This window comes from Haliotis rufescens, unplaced genomic scaffold (genome assembly GCF_023055435.1).
Source record: "Haliotis rufescens isolate VD_foot unplaced genomic scaffold, xgHalRufe1.0.p SCAF_13, whole genome shotgun sequence".
NCBI lineage: Eukaryota > Metazoa > Mollusca > Gastropoda > Lepetellida > Haliotidae > Haliotis > Haliotis rufescens.
In genome coordinates this window covers 35950444-35975580 of record NW_025963813.1, presented here as the reverse complement: position 1 = coordinate 35975580, position 25137 = coordinate 35950444, and the positions used below count along the sequence as shown (strand labels likewise).

The 25137-nt window shown below is 41.1% G+C and overlaps 1 protein-coding gene across 1 annotated transcript in view; it reads right to left on the bottom strand.

Annotated features, from left to right (window-relative positions):
• Window positions 1-21216, bottom strand: part of LOC124126700 — a 48707-nt gene extending 27491 nt beyond the window's left edge. Inside the window, exons 1-3 of the mRNA XM_046490203.2 lie at window positions 20494-21216; window positions 12814-12868; window positions 11674-11752 (exon numbers count right to left, since the gene is read on the bottom strand). Of these exons, the coding sequence (XP_046346159.2) occupies window positions 11674-11752; window positions 12814-12868; window positions 20494-20800 (441 nt within the window). The 5' untranslated portion in view covers window positions 20801-21216. The remainder of the gene's footprint in view (window positions 1-11673; window positions 11753-12813; window positions 12869-20493) is intronic.
• Window positions 21217-25137: the final 3921 nt, after the last annotated feature.

Sequence of the window (25137 nt, the reverse complement as noted above, 5' to 3'; positions counted from 1 at the left end):
TCAGTTTTAATAACTGGATGGATGTACATTTAAAAGACATAAAAATCTTACAGAATATCCTCCAATCACAGCCTGCAGATATCTCTCGATCTGCACTGAAGGCTACGAAAACCGCACTGTCCAAACTGGTTCTGATTTTTTGTAGTAGAACCTACAGAGGGTAAAAGATATTTATCTGCAATCATGGTCATTTTCGTTGACATTATCGAATAATTTTTGATATTATAGAATGTTGAAAACTCATTGAACAGTGTCTGCTTTATGTATATATTAAGAAATACCGCAATTCATTGGCAAGATTTTGATGTTCATCCCATGATTTATGCATCGAGAGTGGGAGATACACAAAAACTCCAAGATCAGAACAATTATGTGAAATGTGTAAAAGTGCCAAATGGGATGACGAAAAAAAACCTTTCACTCCATTACAAATCGATCAGGTAGCTTGTGTGTGTCTGGTAGGGTTGTGTGTCTGGTAGCTTGTGTATGTCTGGTAGTTTGTGTGTGTTTCGAGGGTTGTGTGTATCTTGTAGGTTGTGTATGTCTGGTAGGGTTGTGTGTCTGGTAGCTTGTGTATGTCTGGTAGTTTGTGTGTGTTTCGTAGGTTGTGTGTATCTGGTAAGTTGTGTGTGTCTCGTAGGTTGTGTGTATCTAGTAGTTTGTGTGTATCTTTTAGGTTATGTGTATCTGGTAGGTTGTGTGTGTCTGGTAGGATGTGTGTGTCTGGTAGTTTGTGTGTGTTTCGTAGGTTGTGTGTATCTCGTAGATTGTGTCTATCTGGTAGGTTGTGTGTATCTGGAAGGTTGTGTGTGTCTGGTAGCTTGTGTGTGTCTAGTAGTTTGTGTGTATCTGGTAGCTTGTGTGTATCTGGTAGGGTTGTGTGTGTCGGGTAGGTTGTGTGTGTCTGGTAGGCTGTTTGTATCTGATCGCTTCTGTGTGTCTGGTAGCTTCTGTGTATCTGTTAGGTTGTGTGTATCTGGTAGCTTCTGTGTGTCTGGTAGCATGTGTGTATCTGGTAGCTTGTGTGTCTTGTAGCTTGTGTGTATCTGGTAGCTTGTATGTGTCTGGTAGCTTGTGTGTGTCTGGTAGCTTGTGTGTATCTGGGAGCTTGTATCTGTCGAGTAGTTTGTGTGTGTCTGGTAGCTTGTGTGTGTCTGGTTATATTGTCAGTTTTTTATATCTTAACTAATTTTGCCTTTATTGAATATAGGAAAGTTAAACATGGACTTTGGACCAGAGCGGTCAATAATCTTGAAAGAGAACTTAAACCCTCATTTCACCTCACTTCACAAGTTACCACATGACACATCACAGACGTCGTCCATCCATAACGTCGTAACACCGACGTCCATGATGCCAGGGAGTAACATGATCAGTCCACAATGTTGTAACACCGACGTCCGTGATGACAGGGAGTAACATGATCAGTCCACAATGTTGTAACACCGACGTCCGTGATGCCAGGGAGTAACATGATCAGTCCTAAATGTCGTAACACCGACGACCGTGATGCCAGGGAGTAACATGATCAGTCCACAATGTCGTAACACCGACGTCCGTGATGCCAGGGATTAACATGATCAGTCCTCAATGTCGTAACACCGACGACCGTGATGCCAGGGAGTAACATGATCAGTCCACAATGTCGTAACACCGACGTCCGTGATGACAGGGAGTAACATGATCAGTTCACAATGTCGTAACACCGACGTCCTTGATACCAGGGAGTAACATGATCGGTCCACATTGTCGTGACACCGACGTCCGTGATGACAGGGAGTAACATTATCAGTCCACAATGTCGTAACACCGACGTCCGTGATGACAGGGAGTAACATGATCAGTCCACAATGTCGTAACACCGACGTCCGTGACACCAGGGAGTACCATGATCAGTCCACAATGTTGTAACACCGACGTCCGTGATGACAGGGAGTAACATGATCGGTCCACAATGTCGTAAACCCGACGTCCGTGATGACAGGGAGTAACATGATCAGTCCACAATGTCGTAAAACCGACGTCCGTGATGCCAGGGAGTAACATGATCAGTCCACAATGTCGTAACACCGACGTCCGTGATGACAGGGAGTACCATGATCAGTCCACAATGTCGTAACACCGACGTCCGTGATGCAAGGGAGTAACATGATCGGTCCACAACGTCGTAACACCGACGTCCGTGATGCAAGGGAGTAACATGATCGGTCCACAACGTCGTAACACCGACGTCCGTGATGCCAGGGAGTAACATGATCAGTCCACAATGTCGTAACACAGACGTCCGTGATGCCAGGGAGTAACATGATCAGTCCACAATGTCGTAACACCGACGTCCGTGACACCAGGGAGTAACATGATTGATCCACAATGTCGTAACACCGACGTCCGTGATGCCAGGGAGTAACATGATCAGTCCACAATGTCGTAACACCGACGTCCGTGATGACAGGGAGTAACATGATCAGTTCACAATGTCGTAACACCGACGTCCGTGATGACAGGGAGTACCATGATCAGTCCACAATGTTGTAATGCCCAGGTCCATGCCCATGATACATACTGATTGTATTTAGACCTGACATATACAAGTACCCAGGTGACATATTGTGATGGCATGGATACACACTGATTGCATTCAGTCCTGATATATACAAGTACCCAGGTTACACATTGTGATGTTATATATACACACTGATTGTATTCAGACCTGACATAAACAAGTTAACCACGTCACACATCGTCACAGCATGTGATACACACTGATTGTATTTAGACCTGACATTGACATGTACCCAGGTCATATATTGTCATGGCATGGACACACACTGACTGACGGGTTGATATTTAGACATGACAATTAGCCCTAGCTAGAAATGGAGTGAATCAAGATCTCTTCTATTTTCATTATTAAAGAAGGAAACATATGATGAAAACATGGTTCTTATGAGCATGTGTTTACATTGACAATAACTCGTTATCTACAAACACATGGCAACAAAAATATACCACACCGCCCCTAAAGTACAACTCTTGAAATAACCTCTGGCATGACCTCTTGTGTGACCCCTGATACAAACCCTTTTATCGCTCCAAAAGTATAACCTTTGAAATAACCTCTAACATGACCTCTTATGTGACCCCTGATACAACCCCTGATATAGTCCCTAAAGTATGACACTTAAAATAACCTCTGGCATGACCTCTTGTGTGACCCCTGATACAGCCCCTGATGTCGCCCCTAAAGTATGACCTGGAAAATAACCTCTGGCGTGACCTCTTGTGTGACCCCTGATACAACCCCTGATATAGCCCCTTAAGTACAACCCTGAATAACCTCTGGCATGACCTCTTGTGTGACTCCTGACACAACCCCTGATATAGCCTCTAAAGTATAACCCTGAAAATAACCTCTGGCATGACCTCTTGTGTGACCCCTGATACAACCCTGATATCGCCCCTAAAGTATGAGCCTGAAAAATAAACCTCTGGCATGACGTCTTGTGTGACCCCTGATACAAACCCTTTTATCGCTCCAAAAGTATAACCTTTGAAATAACCTCTAACATGACCTCTTATGTGACCCCTGATACAACCCCTGATATCGCCCCTAAAGTATGACCCGGAAAATAACCTCTGGCGTGACCTCTTGTGTGACCCCTGATACAACCCCTGATATAGCCCCTTAAGTACAACCCTGAATAACCTCTGGCATGACCTCTTGTGTGACTCCTGACACAACCCCTGATATAGCCTCTAAAGTATAACCCTGAAAATAACCTCTGGCATGACCTCTTGTGTGACCCCTGATACAACCCCTGATATCGCCCCTAAAGTATAACCCTGAAAATAACCTCTGGCATGACCTCTTGTGTGACTCCTGATACAGCCCCCGATATAGCCCCTAAAGTATGAGCCTGAAAAATAACCTCTGGCATGACGTCTTGTGTGACCCCTGATACAAACCCTTTTATCGCTCCAAAAGTATAACCTTTGAAATAACCTCTAACATGACCTCTTATGTGACCCCTGATACAACCCCTGATATCGCCCCTAAAGTATGACCCGGAAAATAACCTCTGGCATGACCTCTTGTGTGACTCCTGATACAGCCCCTGATATAGCCCCTAAAGTATGAGCCTGGAGATAACCTCTGTCATGACCTCTTGTGTGACCCCTGATACAACCCCTGATGTCGCTCCTAAAGTATGAGCCTGCAAATAAACTCTGGCATTACTTCATGTGAAACCCCGCAAGTGTGGCAACTTTTCGGATACGACTCAAGAATATATCCGTTAAAAGAAACACACAAACACACACATAACGCACACGCACACGTACATGCACGCACACGCACACGCACACGCACACGCACACACACACGAATAGAGAATAAACAACTTTAATGATGCTGAACACCTTTTTATTTGAAAAATGACACACAACATAAAGACATTAAACAACACCAAAACAGATAGTATTTCGAGTAGAATTACTGACTTTAGGAAAACTGTTCTTCCTTAGACATGTTCCACGTATTGTTCTGATCTCAATATCAAATGATGTGCTGCACAATTTACTAAAAGTGTGTTTTTTCGGTTTTGGTATACGCTTTCCTAAGAGGATTCGAAATGCAACGATACAAGATGTGTGGCAATATGTCAATCGATCCTCGATCACGTAAGCAAGTGAATGCCAATTATTTTCATGATTACAACAATATCAATTTCATGGAAAATCACAGAGACAGCATAATATCAATATCAAGACTACATTCAAAATGCAAACATGAGTAATAAGATTACATAGCTCAAATTACAATTGATTTATATATTTTAAAGTTAACGAGTACGTTCACATTAATGTCCCCACAACATGAAGATGGTGATTCTTGTTTTGGTTTAAATCTAACTCTGATACGTTTCGGAAGAAATAGAGAAAGTGTTCGGAAAAATACAATTAAACCTGGTTAATACGGACTGAGCGTCCGCAAACTGGGGTTTCCAGACTAAGCGGGTTTAAGTGTAATAGTGTGATATGACCGCTAAGCCAGCTAGCATTGAATTAAAGCATGAGCTAGTATCAAGAGAATGGGTGTTTCAATTGACAATAAGTCGTTAGCTGCACAGACACAACAAATACACTATTAAAACAAACAAAACATATTATTGTAATAATCGTATAAATACATATATAAATAAGAAATGTGTTTGCACGAACTTGCAAAAACAGAAGCAGTCCCCTCACTAACAGTTCTAGTACTCCTCAGAAATCATTACCTACCATCACGTTTCCAGTGTCGTACCATTACCTCTGGTTCGGTGAAATACATGCCTACTACAACCCCATACCAGATTGAAGGACCTGACTTGGTCTAGCATAATGAGGAATCTGAAGCCATTCCCAAAGCAATGACATCACTCAGACATCAAGGCTGATTGCGTCGTTTAAATAATCATATTTCAATAATACGTGCCCAGTGCAAGACAACTTTACAACAGAAGGTCCTGTACCTCAATCTACTTTATAAAGAAGGTTTTACGCGCTTCAGGTTGAATGGTATCACTTTCTGTTGGCAAATACACGTCATATTCAGAGCGACCTTACAACACGCCTTCAAAAACAGTAATAAGAAAGTTACACCACTGCCGACTTGGGACAAGATACATGTACGTCTCATGCAATACAATTTTAAACAGAAAGTCTCGTTTTTGTAAGAACATTAATAAGAATGTGTGCACTTCATGTCTAATAAAAATAGGTCCAGTTTGGGAAAACACATGTCTCATGCAAAACAACTTTTAAAAAAGTCCCATGCCCCTAGCTACCTCAATAAAGTTATTTGACATTGAATATCAGTGAGGCGTTTCAAAAACGTTCCAGCAAATATACCAAATACGGTAACCGCAATGTAACATTGGAGAAAAGCATATGCTGATCACAATAAGTAGTTCACAGTGACCTACTTCTGATATCCTAATAGTATCATCACTTTTAGTATTAACAACAATATTGCCACTTGAGGGTGATCTTGAACCTTGACATCAGTGGTCTATGTGTCAAAACATTTCCCACAACTATATAGAAAATATGCATGATGAAAGATATCCCAACGCCAAATGGTTTCAAAAGCAAAGAGAGGCGGCGGTGGTCAATTTCAAGAAAAACCTTAAAGAATCCCAATTTGTGCGCCTGTGTGACAGTGTGACGTGTGAAGTTCAATGATTGTTGACGTCAGTTCACGTGGGCGTTGTTCTCACAAACAACAAACCGGGATTGTGGGATCCCAGCCAACTCGTCCAGAAAATGCGTGTAAAAGTGGCTGAAGTGTATGGGTTGACATTGACGTCTATCCAGGTCATAACACTGATGTTCTTTGGGGTTGATATCTGGGGATTTGGAAGGTCATGGGAGATTTGTAAAGTTTTCGTTCTGTAGATATTCAACTGTGGCACGTGGAGTATGCGGCCTGACATTATCTTGCTGCAACATTTCCCTCTGACAGTCAATAATGGGAACCATGTGATGTCGTACAATTTCATCCGAAGCGAATAACCGTTAAATTCCCCCGTAAATACACAGGGTTTGATCTCTGCTTGTAGGATATGACACCCGACACGTCATTTGATGTCGTTTGTTTTGTTTGTTGTTTAAAGCCGCACTCAGCCACATTCCACCTATATGACGGCGGTCTGTAAATATACGAGTCTGGACCAGACAATGCAGTGTTTGACATCATGAGCATCGATCCACGCAATTGGGATACGATGACATGCATAAACCATTTGAACGTCGATCTCCCATCACAACGCTGAAGCAAAACACGTGGTTCATCACCAAACCAAACGTTTCGCCAGTATTGCAGATTCCCGATTTGAATGTTGATCCAATGAACAAGCAGTAGCTAATACATGAGTGAGTGAGTGAGTGAGTGAGTGAGTGAGTGAGTGAGTGAGTGAGTTAATATTTAACGTCACATCGGCAATACTCTAGCCATATCTACAAATGTTTGAATGCATTGCTGTTTTAGACAGACGAGCTGCACATGGATATTGTACACAAATCTTTCTCCACGTTCATGCGTATTTACACGACCTCACGCAAAAGTGCATTACAGTTATAAACGGTGGGGTTTGACGCGCTGAATCTTTCCATAAACATAAGTAAGTGTTTTGTGGTATGTCACTTCATCCTGACCGCTATGACGCAAACGTCATCAAGAACAATCGACAATGGAAACTGATTTACCCAACAATATTCAAAGGCAACGGGATTATATAATGCATTGATAACTGATAATTATGATCAATATGTTGATGGCGGACATAATCTCAGTGTCAGTGTTGATTTTGTTGATGGTTCTGTACTTCTGGACGGTACAGGAATGAGTGTCAACCTGGTAAAGTGCTACATCAAATCGGCCCAGACTCAGTTTTTTAAGGGAAGGCTATCTGAACGACCACTGCATTGAGTTTATGTGCAGTGTGTTTAGAAGATCAGCAGAGTCCTTCGCTTGGATGAGGTCGGCTGGCCTGTAAAGTGAAACAGTAGGTTTTCTTTTTGCTGCTTAGGACCAGTCACTTCCAACACGAAACCGTCAATGTGGGATTTTGCATCCAAATGTAAATATGAAATGTAGATTATGTAATGAATTTAAAGAGACTGTCACACATTGTCAGTGGAGACCCAGCTTTGGCACAAACACAGTGTCTTAAGTTATATGATGGAGTGGCTTGATCATTTTATTACCGTCTTCGCCATGCTTATGGTTTTGACACAGAGGTCCATCCATGGTGCGACCCGGAATATGTGGAGGGCGTCATGGGAAATGTTAATACAAAATTCTTTGGAATAGGCCCGTTTCCAGCCTAAGACGTATCCAGGCCAACAACCTGATCTTGTCCTTTTTGATAAATCCAATCAAATCATTTATATTTTTGAATTTTCTGTCCCTTTTGACACTAATGTGATTGACAAGATTCAGGAAAAACATGGCAAACATGCGGACCTCGCTTTCGAAATGTCACGCTTGCATCGCAAGTACCAAATTGTCCGACTCCCCATTGTTCTCGGTGCCTTAGGTTTGGTACCTCCCAACCTGTTGAGTGACATTGGGAGAGTACCCGGGTTTGCTGCCAGGAATACAGCCTTTCCGACACCCTGGGTAATGCAGAAGGCTGCAGTGTTGGGGAGTCTTCACATTCTCCGAAAAGTTCTCAGTGGGTTCGACTAGGCAGCGCTTCCTGGGAGAAGTTCCATTCGTTGTCTGGGCTGCGTGTAGATGGGACAAGGGATCTGAGCTGATGATGAGCCTAATCAGCCTGACTGTGCCAGGATCACCTAAACCCTCTTTGCTGCATTTTTTTATTTTAATCTGTTAATAATAATGATAAGAACTTTAATAATGATAATAACTTGGGAGTTATTGACCATCTCGTGGAAAGTCAGGCCTATACGTACTTTGAAATGCAGGTTAGGGACTAATTCCAGAATGCCTATGTACAGGACAGACTTCGGGCAGAGTACAAATGCAGATGAAGTAAGGTGAGGTGAAATGGGATTTAACGGGGTTAAAATGGGGTTCAAGATTATTGCATTTACATAACGATGTGCATGCACAAATGTGTGTGTGTGTGCGTGCGTGCGTGCGTGCGTGAGTGCGTGCGTGCGTGCGTGAGTGCGTGCGTGCGTGCGTGCGTTCGTGTGTGTGTGTGTGTGTGTGTGTGTGTGTGTGTGTGTGTGTGTGTGTGTGTGTGTGTGGCTACTTGTAGCAGTCCGGACTAACGCCGATTTTATGGTGCTAGCCCACTGTGGTACCGGAAATAGAACCCACGACCCTCCGCTCTCCACGCAGAGTTGAAGATGTGTGGGCCGAGGCTGTTGGTGACAGAGTTGATATAGTGTGGGCCGAGGCTGTTGGTGACAGAGTTCAAGATGTGTGGGCCAAGGCTGTTGGTGACAGATTTGAAGATGTGTGGGCCGAGGCTGCTGGTGACAGAGTTGAAGATGTGTGGGCAGAGGCTGTTGGTGACAGAGTTGATATAGTGTGGGCAGAGGCGATTTTTAACAATGATGGTATTGTATTGAAATGAAGTTACATAAGACAACGCACAAGAACGCCTTGCACTTGAAGACTGCTGTGTTTGTCCATTGTAATTCTGACTGCATCTGCAGGAATTGTCAGCATCTGTGAATAAAACACCGCGGTATAACAAGACTGGTGAATTGTGAAAGATGTAAACTTAACTAATCATGGTTGACTTGGATCTGTGACTATGTTACAAGTCGATGTGCTGTGATGAAAACGTCCCCAGCACGGTCACTAGGGATCACACATGAATGTGTGACAAGACGATGTACAGTTATGTAAACGTCCCCAGCACGGTCCCTGTGGATCACACATGAATGTGTTACAGGGCGATGTACAGTTGTGTAAACGTCCCCAGCAGTGTCCCTAGGGATCACACATGGGTGTGTTACAGAGCGATGTACAGTTATGTACGTCCCCAGCAGTGTCCCTAGGGATCACACATGGGTGTGTTACAGGGCGATGTACAGTTATGTAAACGTCCTCACCACGGTCCCTAGAGATCACACCTGGATGTGTTACAGGGCGATGTACAGTTCTGTACGTCCCCAACACGGCCCCTTTGGATCACACATGAATGTGTTACAGGGCGATGTACAGTTATGTAAACGTCCCCAGCACGGTCCCTGCGGATCACACATGGGTGTGTTACAGGGCGATGTACAGTTATGTAAGCGTCCCCAGCACGGTGTCTAGGGATCACAGGTAGATGTCACAGTTATCGAGAAATGTTTGTATGTTGAGATGAGCTTACTTCAACAAATGACAGATATGCAGATAATATTTTCTATAAAATCGGACTTGTTGTTGACTGTATGGACAATGTTAAATCTACCGCTGTTAAAACTAACAACTTCATACAATAGGAAACTGACCATACTTTCTGTCAAGTCATACTCGTGAAAATATCCATATCCCCAAAATGAATGGACATTTTTCTTCTCATTCAGATTGATGAATGCAGACTGTGTTAAAACTGGCAACGATTCAACATGTACAATATGAAACTAACTTTACAGTGTGGAACGAAGTAGCCTCCCAAAATGGATGCCTCGTCGTTCCTCGTCCATGTCACCATCCAGTTCCTGTTGGAGTCCCGAAACCAGATGTCCTTAGTAAAGGTAGAAATGTCGGGGTAGATTCGAACCTCAGCAATGTAGAGGAAAGTATCCATCCCAATCTGTTGAAGAGAAACAGTTTAATTAACTGAATGCGTCATCTTAAACAAAATACCTCCAAATATGTTTATCATACTAAACCCTTTCTCCGCCGAAAACAAAAATACATCGTAGATACATTTAATATGCAATAATCTCGAACGATTTCGTAATACAGAGGTAATAAGTGACGTGGCATGGGCTAAGTCTAATATTTACAATAGGCTGAATGGTCAACTTTAGGGATCAGTAAGCTTTAATCCGAGATTGTTTGGTTGTTTTTACTCAAAACATAATTAACACCATAATACTAAAATGTTTTCACTAAGAGACATTAGAACTATCTACCACACATACTGTGTAAACATTTTTCAAAACGATCCTTACAGTTTGTGCACACCACCCTCGTGCTATGAAGCGATAGACATGACGTCACAGGACGTTATAAATGAGCGGTAACTTAATGTCAAACTGTGTTAATGTAACTGAACTTAAAACACCCTCTCTAAGACGTTCTTCGTCGGATTTCCCATTTTAAAAAAATATTGCCACATTTTCTGTAAATAATCTGGATCTCGAACACTTTGTTCCGCAACATTTGTTCAGTGAAATCGGTATTTCAAATTTACTACCGGTCGGGTTTCAGAAAACTGCTTTCAAAGATATAGTTTCATCTACATTGATGCGATCATTAGCAAAAGCAAAGTCTTGCGTAGATTCGATACCGCTGGCGGACCAATCAGAATGCAGAGTACTAAATGTCATGATAGAATCATTTGTATTGCATGTTTCACGTGGAGCACTTCACAGTAACTCTGATTGAACCTATGTTCGTTTCCTAAAGTTATCAAACCATGCTCCGTAAACAATGCTGTTGTTGTGGGTAGTTTTACACATGCATCACTCAATTATGAAAGTTTGGGGAAAATGTTTTCTGGCAGGGAAAGTGTCGGGAACTAAATTCCATTACTGAACCTAGACTGTATTGTGGACATAGTGGTTGACTTACAGTGGACTCACAGACTGATAAGTCACTGACTTCACAGTGAACAATAGAAGAAGCCAGTAGCACTTGGAGCCTCTTTTGCTTTACTGGCAATGACAGACGGGCATTATTCTTCACCCACAGGCAATCACATCCCAGCGGTCAATATACCCCTGCTGCCAGGATGGGTGTCATAAGTGTATTAGATTTACATGTGTCGGCGATTCCCATAGTTTCCGTAGTTAGTGTAATTACTTTCCTGAAGCGTATTTTCCTATAAAGGACAAACATGCAAAGCGGGTCAAGCTGACATGTAGATTGTTTATATAATAGATTTGAATGCTACATGTTTTGTGTAAACACTACACCAACTAAGATACATTGTAAGTGATCTTTTCGATGAAGTTGTCTAGTGGCAACATAATGCTAACGATAATATTCACCTCAATCCACGGAGCTGCATCGTCCGACCTTGGCTTCCAGACAGAGGCAGAACCTCCAATGACATTGCTTAATGGATACCTGAAATATTACAAGTCATACAGTGACCCTTGCCATATAAATAAGGTGAAAATAAACTTTGCATTTCATTAATAAATGGATGAGAAAATACATATATATCACCACAACTATTCCAATTGTACATCAGTGTTTCAAAAGGTAGCTCACCTGGATACATTAGTTGCTGTGTAACTGTACTTCGTGTATCGGTATCTGTGTTTGTGTGGTGCTTGACATATCAGTTCTATTTCTATAAGTATTAGTCGTAGATGAGTTGATATTGACAATCAAGCAAGGTGCAATAAAATATTCTCATTTCAATTGGATTTAAATATTATGGTTAATATGTTACTTTTGAAATGTATTTTTCTTGTGTTTAATAGTAATGCTTATATCGCATCGCTTTAAGTCAGTTTCGGTGCTCAAGTCACACTCCTATCATTGAATATTGGTTGACGAATGAAATTCTTCGTCGTGAAGACTTTGTCCTTTTTGCGTTGCCCTGTGACGGAACTTGGTACTTAATCCATATGTCGATTTGGAAAATTATAAGCATATCAACAATCCCAAAGCCATAAAGTAAGTACTTGAGAAAACCCAGAAAGCTTTGATATAATTGATAATTGAGAGAGAAAAATATAGATGCAAAAAAAATACACATGGTGGAAGAAAAATCCAAAACAACAAGCTGGACTTCTTTTTGGTCTTACAAGACATTGCAAATATAACTATTGATTCTACAATTTAAAAAATGTGTAATACCCCACGTGACAGGCCAGCACGTGACAATAGCCCCACGTGATTGGGCTGCACGTGACAAAACTTCCAATGTCACTATGCCGACAATAGGCCATAAATGACATTGCTCACTCATCTGTGATAAAACTGTTCCACTGGCTAGGAATCGCATGCACTGGTTATTTATTTTCATCCTGAAGAGTTGACTTTGTCGATTGTACGTGATTACGTGATTACACATCAACGTGTTGGAACCCTGATCGGAATATTTTAAATAAAGACACCAAGTCATAAATCCGATATGCTGTTCTGATTCTAATCTAGTGGGGATGACAAAAACGTACCCATTGCCCTGTGATGAAGCGTTGATCGCTACTGTCATCCACTTTCCAATCAGACCTGTGAAAGAAACAGGAGCGAAGTTACTACAAATTACAAATAGTTCAACGTGGAGCATGTTTTAGAACATATAGACACAATATCAATATTTCAATATGTTTAAGCAATAGAAATCACTATACGCTTGTAAATTAGAATACATTTATCATTAATAATGATTTCACGTGAGCAGTGGCATTGTTGACGCATTGCAGATTCCGTTTGTGACGTGATACATACATATTCGTTTGTGACCGTGACAAATTCATATTCGTTTGTGACGTGACATATTCATTTTTGTTTGTGAAGTGACAAATTCATTTTCGTTTGTGAAGTGACAAATTCATATTCGTTTGTGACCGTGACAAATTCATATTCGTTTGTGAAGTGACAAATTCATATTCGTTTGTGACCGTGACAAATTCATATTCGTTTGTGAAGTGACATATTCATTTTTGTTTGTGAAGTGACAAATTCATATTCGTTTGTGACCGTGACAAATTCATATTCGTTTGTGAAGTGACATATTCATGTTTGTTTGTGAAGTGACAAATTCATATTCGTTTGTGACCGTGACAAATTCATATTCGTTTGTGAAGTGACATATTCATTTTTGTTTGTGAAGTGACACATTCATATCAGTTTGTGACGTGACACATTCATATCAGTGTTTGACCTGACACATTCATATAAGTTTCTGACGTGACACATACATATTCGTTTGTAACGTGACATATTCATATCAGTTTGTGACGTGACACATTCATATCAGTTTTTGACCTGACACATTCATATCAGTTTGTAACGTGACACATACATATTCGTTTGTAACGTGACACATTCAAAACAGTTTGTGACGTGACACATTCATATCAGTTTGTGCCGTGACACAAACATATTCGTTTGTAACGTGACACATTCATATCAGTTTGTGACGTATCACATTCATATCAGTTTTTGAACTGACACATTAATATCATTTTGTGACATGACACATACTTATTCGTTTGTAATGTGACACATTCATATCAGTTTGTGACGTGACAGATTCATATCGGTTTGTGACATGACACATTCATATCAGTTTGTGACATGACACATACATATTCGTTTGTAACGTGACACATTCGTATTAGATTGTACCGTGACACACTGGTATCACTTTGTACCGTGACACATTCATATTCGTTTGTGACGTGACATTCATATTCGTTTGTAACGTGAAACATACATATTCGTTTGTGACGTGACATACATGTTTGTTTGTAACGTGACACATAAATATTCGTTTGTGCAGTGACATTCATATTCGTTTACGCTTTGACATACATATTCGTTTGTGACGTGACACATACATATTCGTTTGTGACACATACATATTCGTTTGTGACGTAACACATTTATATTCGTTTGTGACGTGACATACATATTCGTTTGTGACACATACATATTCTTTTTTTTGTGAAGTGACACATTCATATCAGTTTGTGACATGACACATACATATTAGCTTGTAACCTGACAAATACATATTCGCTTGTGACGTGATGCATTCATATTATATAGAATACTTAGAGAGCTCCCTTGTAATACCAATTTTATGAAATGAGTAAATTGTTCTGGTATCTGAAGAACGAAAATTTGTCTATGAAGCTATGAAACTATGAAACGAGTTTCATAAAATTGGCATTACACGGGTCCGAGTTTGGTGTTTTATTTATTACTTGCCGTGTACTACTTTTCAAAAAGCCACCGTCGTGTGTAAATAGGCGGCAGAGATCTACGCTATGGACAGCATCACCTAATTGAGTGTGTCCTTCCACAAAGCTATCCTCACGCTGAGATGATTGTAACTCCCATACTTTAACATAAACTTTTGACTGTCGCTGTGCTACGATCGCTTTGTGGAACGGGACCCTGCAGCACAAAGTTTACAAATACGTCACTATACCCTATTTGCAATAACAAATGTAAATGTAATTAATTACATTTTACAATTGTATAATGAACATTATATATTCCTAACTGTTATTCGTATTGTACTATAATCTTTGAGACTGTCTGCGTATGAACTAATCACGACCGCTTCCGTCAATTTTGTTTTGACGTCAAAAACATTGACAATTTCATCGGGATTTATCAAATCACGGAAAATTCTCAATGAATGTGTACTTCGACATAAATGTCATAAGTCTATCACCGTTAGGATATGTACTTGCCAATGATTTGAATCATTGGACATTTAGATTTGAACAAGGGCGTTTGTTTCATTTTACTTGCCACATTCGGGTGCTTCCATATCGCGATTAATGAAAAAAAAGTAGGAAACTGACAATACCAGCACTTCTATCGATGGCTAGGCAGTGCATTGATCTTTGGAGCTTTTACTGTAGATGCTGTTGGAAAGACAATCAACTCCAGTTGAATGTTATACAATTTGGTTACGCTGCGTGAAGTCATAAGAACGTTGTAACACTTTTGAAGCAGCGTATACGTTTTTGAAACCGCGACGTCATCACAGTGCGGTACTGAGAGGTGTTCACAGCAAGCTGACGGCCAGGCACCATGAGGGTTAAATGAAAACAAGGGGCAGAAATGAAGGCCAGGCCTCACGAGGGTTAAGTGAGAACAAGGGCAGTAATGACGGCCAAGCACCATGAGGGTTAAGTGAGAACAAGGGCAGTTATGACGGCCAGGCACCATGAGGGTTAAGTGAGAACAAGGGGCAGTAATGACAGCCAAGCACCATGAGGGTTAATTGAGAACAAGGGGCAGTAATGACGGCCAAGCACCATGAGGGTTAAGTGAGAACAAGGGGCAGTAATGACGGCCAAGCACCATGAGAGTTAAGTGAGAACAAGGGGCAGTAATGCGTATCCCAGCAGGAACGTGCTTACTACAATCCGAGTTGTGACTCAGACAGGCATGTGTGTAATAACACTGTGCATGATGTTAACGCAATGAAACAAAGGAAATGTCGACTGTTTAGAAACGCATTAGATAAATAAATAAACTGGTTCGATGTCGTCATGGATCGCTGAGTCAAGGTGACTCAGATCGGATGGAGGGAGGAAAGTGTGCTATCAATAAACGTTTGAGGGATGTATCCTCTGTGTCAGGTTGTGTGGCCTTTTGTGCAGAGTTCATTCATCCCACGGTCTTCGTCAAGGTTCCGCGCTCAGATAAAAGAAAACTTTTCAACTACTACCAATCATCTCCACCACCAACACCTCCAATACCGCCAATACTACCAATACCACCTCTGCCACCATTAAAACCACTACTAACAACAACCTCCTCCCCCGCCCCACCAACACCCCCACAACGACTAAAGACATGTTGTTCTAGTTTTCGTTGAAACATTGTAGTAACTTGTTTTAAGACCATGTTGTTCTAGTTTCCGTTGAAACATTGTGGTAACATGTTTTAAGACCATGTTGTTCTAGTTTTAAGACCATGTTGTTCTAGTTTTCGTTGAAACATTGTAGTAACATGTTTTAAGACCATCCTGTTCTAGTTATCGTTGAAACATTGCAGTAACGTGTTTTAAGACCATGTTGTTCTAGTTTTCGTTGAAACATTGTAGTAACATGTTTTAAGACCATGTTGTTCTAGTTATCGTTGAAACATTGTAGTAACATGTTTTAAGACCATGCTGTTCTAGTTATCGTTGAAACATTGCAGTAACATGTTTTAAGACCATATTGCTCTAGTTTTCGTTGAAAGATTGTTATGACATGACTAAAGACATGTTGTTCTAGTTTTCGTTAAAGCATTGTGGTAACATGCTTTAAGGCCATGTTGTTCTAGTTTTCGTTGAAACATTGTAGTAACATGTTTTAAAACCATGTTGTTTTAGTTTTCGTTTAAACATTGTAGTAACATGTTTTTAGACCATGTTGTTCTAGTTTTCGTTGAAACATTGTAGTAACATGCTTTAAGGCCATGTTGTTCTAGTTTTCGTTGAAACATTGTAGTAACATGTTTTAAGACCATGTTGTTTTAGTTTTCGTTTAAACATTGTAGTAACATGTTTTAAGACCATGTTGTTCTACTTTTTTTTGAAACATTGTAGTAATATGTTTTAAGGCCATGTTGTTCTGGTTTTCGTTGAAACATTGTAGTAACTACCTAGTACCTGTACCTTCAATTTTTTTATTACCAACCAGACCAGAACCTCATCGGATAAAAAGACAGAGAAAATATTTCATTTTTAATAGAATATAGAAAATGGAACACCAGGCTAAAAATAAAGATAAATGAGAGTTATCTCCTATTATCTCAATCATCGATTTTCATATTTTTACAGTGCAAACCATTTCAATACTTTTATTTATAAAAGTACAAACCTTTTCAATACTTCAATAATCTCTGGCACTATCTATAAATTAGGAGATAAACCTACTGTATTTGAAATGTGATGTAGTCCCATTGTAGAGTAGATACCTCTTTACTTTAATATCTATTCTACAGTGGGACTACATCAATTTTCAACACACAGTAGGTTTATTTCCATTATACCATGACAGCAACAACGCTTTGAAAACGGTGCACTCTTGCAACCCGTAACAACACAGGGTACAAAGGGACGCAATCTTAGATCATTCCGATCAGTGGTCAAAGGTAATTATATATGCAACAAATATTGCTAATGTTCAAGATCAAAAACACCTTAATCTTGATTAGTTCAAAATAAGTGTTAAAAAAACAAAGTTTTTCAAAAAGAAGTTGACAAATAACCCTCCAAACCTAGTCCAAAGTCAAATGTTTTAATTTCTTCCAACCTTTTCTGCACTGTTTGGACTGACCAAGTCATTTCTTGGAATTATGCGAGAGAGGTCATTTCTTGGAAATCGAACATGCCATTTTCATTGTAAGGGTGACAGGTTGTAAAAATAGTTTTTAAAATGCTAAACGAATATATTTCCACAACAAACTTTATGAATTAACATTCTATTGTGTATTTAACATGTGTAAGTCTTATTAGTTAGTTAGCAATTACCCCAGAAGATAATTACAAAAATCAAAATAATTGCCTCTCCACCCCGAACTTGAATGTGGCAGAACTTGACCTACATCACGGTTACTCACACCTCACAACTGTCAATGGCTGACAGTGTTGTGTTTACAGTTTGTTCCTCAGACAAGTTACTACACAAGCAAGATGACAACCGCGATCTTCGATGTGGTTCAACATTAACCTGTAGATTTTACTGGGAATGAGCCTGCTGGTACAATGCGATTGCCAATGGAACTTAGTGTGACTGTGACCGCGTCCGTGGTCTTGTGGTAGAGCAACCGCCCGGAGAGGGGAAGGTCCGGGGTTCGATTACCGGCCACGTCATACCAAAAGACGTTAAAATATGGTACTTGTTGTTACCCTGTCTGGTGCTCGGCATTAAGGGGCTAAAACAAGGACTGGTCAGCTCGGAGTCAGTATATTGTGTCTGAGTGGGGTATTTATGTTAAACTGCGGCATGGTATCTCAGTGAGCTAGCACTATAAATAGGCATCAGTCCGGACTAGTACAAGCAGCCACACAAACGAACACACGAACATGCACGTCGCAATAATCTTTGACGCGACGTTAAACCCCATTTCACCTCACCTAGTGTGACTGTTGACATGGTTGAAGCCGCTTTTAAGGCTGCAAACGAGCCGGCTATTTTGACACAAGCAACCTGCATGATTTGACCTGTTAATTTATTTCAAGATTTCATGGATTCAAAGCCAGAGTGTGAAAGCAATGAGACCTTTGTGGCCCAGAAATAGAGGTTCGTGTAAAATTTTCTTAATTGTGCGTGTTCTGAAATGAATTTCATCAAGTTTGATAAGCGTCGACTTAAATGATGTCGGGACATTGTATCCGTGATCTTTCGAAGGGAGGAGTGTTTTCGATGGATTTTCAAATCTCCTGCCAAATCCTTATGGTGGTGGTTGACGGAGATGGCAATGAATATTGATCACAAAAAGGTTTGTAAACATCATATTGTCATAAATAAAGTTTCTTCAAACACATTTTTATAATGTCATATTTTACTTTTATTGTGGGTTGTTTCAATGACGATCAAAATTACCTGTTCCGAGTCTGTTTGTCATCGAACATGCCCCTAACAGTTTTATAAACATTTCATTTGATGCAAAAGTTATGCCTTCGTAAAGTCTTGTAATCTCATCATCGAAGCAGTCAGGGGTAGGGCCTTGAACATCATCGTCGCCAAAAACATCCATATCAAACTACTGTATTTCCTCTATTACACCCTAATTTCGCGAGAGCCGTTTACTCGTTGTGTATAAGAGACCTGGCTTGTATTAGAGACCCAGCGAGGAAAAATAGATACGTTTTACCGTTCATGTGGGGGTGATAGATCGGCAGCTATTTCTTTATGAATCGATATGTAAGGCTATCCATGTATTCATACACACGTTTATATGGGTGAAAAGGCTTGATATATTTGAAAGGGGTTACCGTAACAAAAAGCAAAACCTCTTTTTAACCAATCAGAATCAAGCATTCATCAATATCATGGTAGAATGTCAGTTAACACCCCTTCACGTCGCCGGATCTTACGTATGTGCATGTGAGTGGGTCAATGACCTTGCCCCACGTTACGTAATACCTCTGTCTAGAAAACCTGACTGCCATGATCAGTCAGAGAGAGAGGCCCAGATCATCGACAGGAGCGGGCAGATTGTATGTCGCCCCACCAACGACCAGTGTACACCCGACTTCCCGACTCAGTGTTATTGACAGAGCGGATCTCCGCGTCAGGGGAACATATTTGCCACTGGGTCCCGGTGTGCGTTCTGTCATGTGATTACCATTATATGTACCATTTCGACATATTTCAACCTGCAACAATAAAAACGGCTGCTGTCGTCTGAAGTCTCACCTCTGAGTTTTGTCTTCCGTCATCACCCTGAGCTAACATCCGAGGGCGAAAGGTACGCTCTTGGACAATATGACTAAAATATCAGTCTGAAACGATGCCCAGCAATATGCAACTCAAAAATATGAAACACTATAGCTTAATTCAGTATCAAGATGTATACTTTCATGAATTGTTTGGATTATCTGCGTATCAGAGGGACTCTCAACTGATGCTGACTTCAGCTGTACACACTGTCTTAGATTGGCACGTGTGTTTCTAACGTCAAGACCTCCCTACCACAACGACATAAAAGTATCATGTCTACCACTGTTCTTTGACACACGTTGTCCTTGAGTCTTCATATCTCAAGTGCGATGCCAAGGGATTCCAGCTAGGATTGAATTTCTGTGTAATCCATATGTGAGTCTAAACAGGATTTTAACTCAGAATTAAATACTGTTTATGACAGATTTCACTATATGTAGTAAAGTGTTCACTTTGATAACGTATGAAAACAATATAACAAACGGAATTTCAAAGAATTAAAGATGTCCTTTAGCGTACTGTTTCACCCCTGGTACAAACACATCTCATTCGACACCTACAGGTAAATAATATGTCTTCTGCTTAAATTGCCAAAACAAACATAGAATAAGAATAACAGAATAAACGAACCGAGTCGAATGTTCATTTGTAATGAACGTCAGAATGTTACTTGTCAATACTGTTATCTCTGAAATTTGGATCTTAGGTGAAATACTCTGGAATTCTCACCTGGTTTGCTGTAGTACGTATAACCAGGTGCGGAGACCATTACTAAAGGGTAACCCAGGGGGCAGATACAGTCCTGGGTGGCGCGGTTGTAGAAGAAGTTACCAGCACTGAATCGGTCACAGACCAACAAACACTCCACCAGACTAGTCGCATTGCCACGTCGTCTTATGCCTTTCTCGATCTTCTTATCCTGGTAGTAGGAACCAAATTCATACTTAGTATTACATTGTGTCATAGTTATTCTCTGACCAGTGACCATACAGATGTTCAAAGCAGCTGCCCACACTGTCCAGTATCCGGCCATCATGTCTGTGGGTAGTTCCTGCTGGTTCGTCGACTGAACGTCACTCCTGCTACCTGCAATGTTTTCACCAAGTCCTGTGAATCACGGGCATCAAGTATCGTCTCCAGGATACACTTGGATGATCTAACTGGTGCGCTGTTACTGTGGTCATACCCAGGCTCCTTGCCAACAGGGTAAGAATGGTTACATTATTAACGTGTTTCACCGATTGGCTGTTCAGTATTTTCAGATTGCTGGCATGCTTGTCTGATTGGTTGGAACTTCTGATTGACGTTACCCTACATTGGTTACCCATTGTATTTTAATGCGCGAAATCGTTAGTTATAGTTACAGTTCAGGCAATTTCTTTTGCTATTGCTTATTCCAAGCTGAATGATGCATATTTAAGAAGGAATTCTTCACAATGTTTGTGTGGATGATTATCGACATTTCCGTTGTGGGGGATGAGCTGGGGAGAGGCATACCCAGACACATCGATGACGGGTACAAGACATATGCAGTAGCTGATCAGATGAGCTGCGATGACCTTATGGCTGGTGCTTAGTACAAGGTCGAAGAGAAATACTGGAGCTGCGTTGCTAAATGAACATGAACATTACAAATAGAATGCTGTACCATATTTTTGATGGATCAGAAGCCAGTGCTAATCCTTCAGGTGTTATGTGTTTTGGTATATTCTGATGTGTTATGATGATATATATATACTAGTACTTTACAAGACAGGGGAAGTAACGTGGGTGTACATATACTCCCATCTGACCTGTGAACTGGATTTTTTTTTAAATACGTTTATTTAAGAAATGCAGATTTTTCTCTGAAAACAGGAGACAAACAATTTAAAGGGATCGACAAAAACACAATAGAAGGACGCTGAACTTATCATTATTTTGGGAGGAACCATAGTACTTGTGTCAATCTCTCAAACCAGTCATGTTTGTATGTTGTGCAAAGAAGATGATGACAGTACGTACGCATCATGATCTCTTTAAAGACGGAAGCAGGTTCTGCTCCACGATCCTAAGGTCAGTTGAGCCCACACAATGATGCTTCCTCCTCTACAGCATATGCCAGCCACCGCTGTGATGCTTCCTCCCCAACATAGGTAAACCAACACAATGATGCTTCCTCCCAATCATAGGTCAACCCACACTATGATGCTTCCTCCCCAACCTAGGTAAACCGACACTATGATGCTTCCTCCCCAACATAGGTAAACCCACACTATGATGCTTCCTCCCCAGTATAGGTAAACCCACACTATGATGCTTCCTTCCCAACATAGGTAAACCCACACTATGATGCTTCCTCCCAAACATAGGTAAACCCACACTATGATGCTTCCTTCCCAACATAGGCAAACCCACACTATGATGCTTCCTTCCCAACCTAGGTAAACCGACACTATGATGCTTCCTCCCCAACATAGGTAAACCCACACTATGATGCTTCCTCCCCAGTATAGGTAAACCGACACTATGATGCTTCCTCCCCAACATAGGTAAACCCACACTATGATGCTTCCTCCCCAACCTAGGTAAACCGACACTATGATGCTTCCTTCCCAACATAGGTAAACCCACACTATGATGCTTCCTCCCAAACATAGGTAAACCGACACTATGATGCTTCCTCCCCAACATAGGTAAACCCACACTAAGATGCTTCCTCCCCATCATAGGTAAACCCACACTATGATGCTTCCTCCCCAACATAGGTAAACCCACACTATGATGCTTCCTCCCCAACATAGGTAAACCAACACTATGATGCTTCCTTCCCAACATAGGTAAACCCACACTATGATGCTTCCTCCCAAACATAGGTAAACCCACACTATGATGCTTCCTCCCCAACATAGGTAAACCAACACGACCACTACGATGCCTCCCCGTTCCCCGCCTCTGTAAATTCAGAACCTTTAATCAGCAGCATTTAGAATGAATTTCGATCTGTCAGTGTAAACCACGTAGCACAATTTGCAATCTGGTCCATCTAACGCCTGACGTGACCTCTTTCCAGGAAGAGTTCTCATTGTGTAACACATTCGGTCTCGTGCTATCTATTTGCAGATACTCAATAATATTTGTTTGTTGTAACGCCGCACTCAGCAATATTCCAGCTGTATGACGGCGGTCTGTGTATAATCGAGGCTGGACCAGACAATCCAGTACATGACATCGATCCACGCATTTTGGATACGATGACATGCATCAACCAGCCGCTTTGAGCAATATTCCAGCAACATCACGGCTGGGGACACCAGAAATGGGCTTCACACATTGTACCAATGTCGGGAATCGAACCCGTCTCCTTGGCGTGGCGAGCGAACGCTTTAACCACCAGGCTACCTGACCGCCCCATGTCGGATAAAGACCTAAGATGTATTCTATTAAGAAGTCTGATAATGGGGAGATATAAGAAAAGCTGAGTGTGTTAAGAAGAATGTGGTAAAAAGCATATCAAACACGAACAGTGTAAAGAAGCATTATTCAATGGTAGGACATTCAAACACGAGATGAACTCTTAAAAAATTACAATAACAGGAAATATGGATTAAGAATGAACAAGACATCACTATCCCCCTTAGATACAAAGCGATACTCTGATAATGATGGTGTAACTACCTGTGCTTATAGTTATGGCAGTAATACTGTATTGTTGGGAACTATGAGCAAGTCTTCTCGTACAAATGCCCTGCCCGGTCCAGCTTTAAAACAATAAAGAATAGACTCTCCTTCTTTCGTAACCAACCGACTTATGTTCTATATCTTAAGGGACCAAATCGGATCGGTTGCGCGACGTAGGCCTCCTTCGAGTTCACCGCCTGGTATTAATATCTTATGCTTACTCTATTCTGAAGTTTTTGTTCTTTGCCTCTCCTCGGTGCTGAAGATTCGGAAGTCACAGATTTCATTTTAATCGCATCGGATGGTTTCTTCCCGATTAATCTTGTTACTTCATTATTCAGGGTTGATACAACAGCTGATAATCGTGTCACCTATTCGGTTGATCTTAATCGTTCTGATTTCATTTCAATCCCATACTGATAGCCAAACAAACATTCCGCTAATGTCCGGTAAAATCTTTCAACGATAGCTTGACTACGGTGGGCCTCTTTTTCACCACGCCTGATTTCTACATCGTGCTTTGTTTCCCATAAGCTCGCAACTAGGGTCTACTTGAAATAACTTAGGCCATTTTAGTGGTCCGCGTTTATATATCCAGCTCAGTGCATTAGCTACTTCTGTTGAATCTTTCAAGGTTAATGGCTGAGCCTCTTTGTACCGACTAGCCACATCCACTACGGTTAAAGCGTATTTATACGTTTTGCGTCTTACCTCATCGTGGGGAAGAAACAAGAGGTCAGCGTGACTTCATTCGTTGTAGAAATACCAAACTTCTTACTTGGGATATAACGCGGTGCCGGTAAGTATACTTGCCACGTCGCTTGTTTCTTTAACCAATCCTTGTTATCTTAAGATACCTTAGCCGCAATGGCTAATTTTTTTATTGCTCCTATACCTTTCCAATATCCTCGTGGGCTATAGTAAATTTTATCCATTAGTAATTAACCCTTTCGCCCCGACTGCCCGATTTATCGGGCAGGATAAACCGTGTCCCAGGACCCGGCTGCCCGAAAAATCGGGCAGCATAAGCCGAGGCCCAGAACCCGGCTGCCCGATAAATCGGGCGGCGCGAGCGTGTTTACAAAATCGCTCTTTCTACTTCCTTTCTCGTGTGTAATCTCGTTCTAAATATGGAAACGAGATCTACACGTATTGACACGTCATTCGATGGAATTTCCCCGTCTTTTTGGCGCGAAAATCGCGGGTATGTCACCTGTTTTCGCGACAGGTATTTTTCTCGCTTGAATCGTAAATCAAGCGTAATGGCGGCCAACTACGATTCGGATAGCGATCAGATGATTAACAACGACTATATCGGGAATAATAATGTGTTTGAATTGAATAATTTACGCGAAGGGGAGAGGGAATTTCGCGAATATTTTCGTGAAGATTTTGACGGTTTCGACGAGGTGTCCCCCCCCCGCCAACTTTCGAGAATGGGAGTGGCAGAGGGACACACGACAGTGGAGACATGAGGGATTTTGAAGAGGCGACCGGATTCAAGAATATATATTGACACGGTGAGTGAAGAGTCGTGCTATTGATTTTTTCCAACTGTTTTACATTGATTCTGTGTTTGAACAGATTATCAGTGCGACGAATGAGAATGCAGCCTACACGTGAACGAGCGATCACAACAACAACAAAGGTGAGTGGCATGACGTATCTGTTTTTTTTTTTTTAAATTTATTTTTCTGATCGCAATCCGAATTG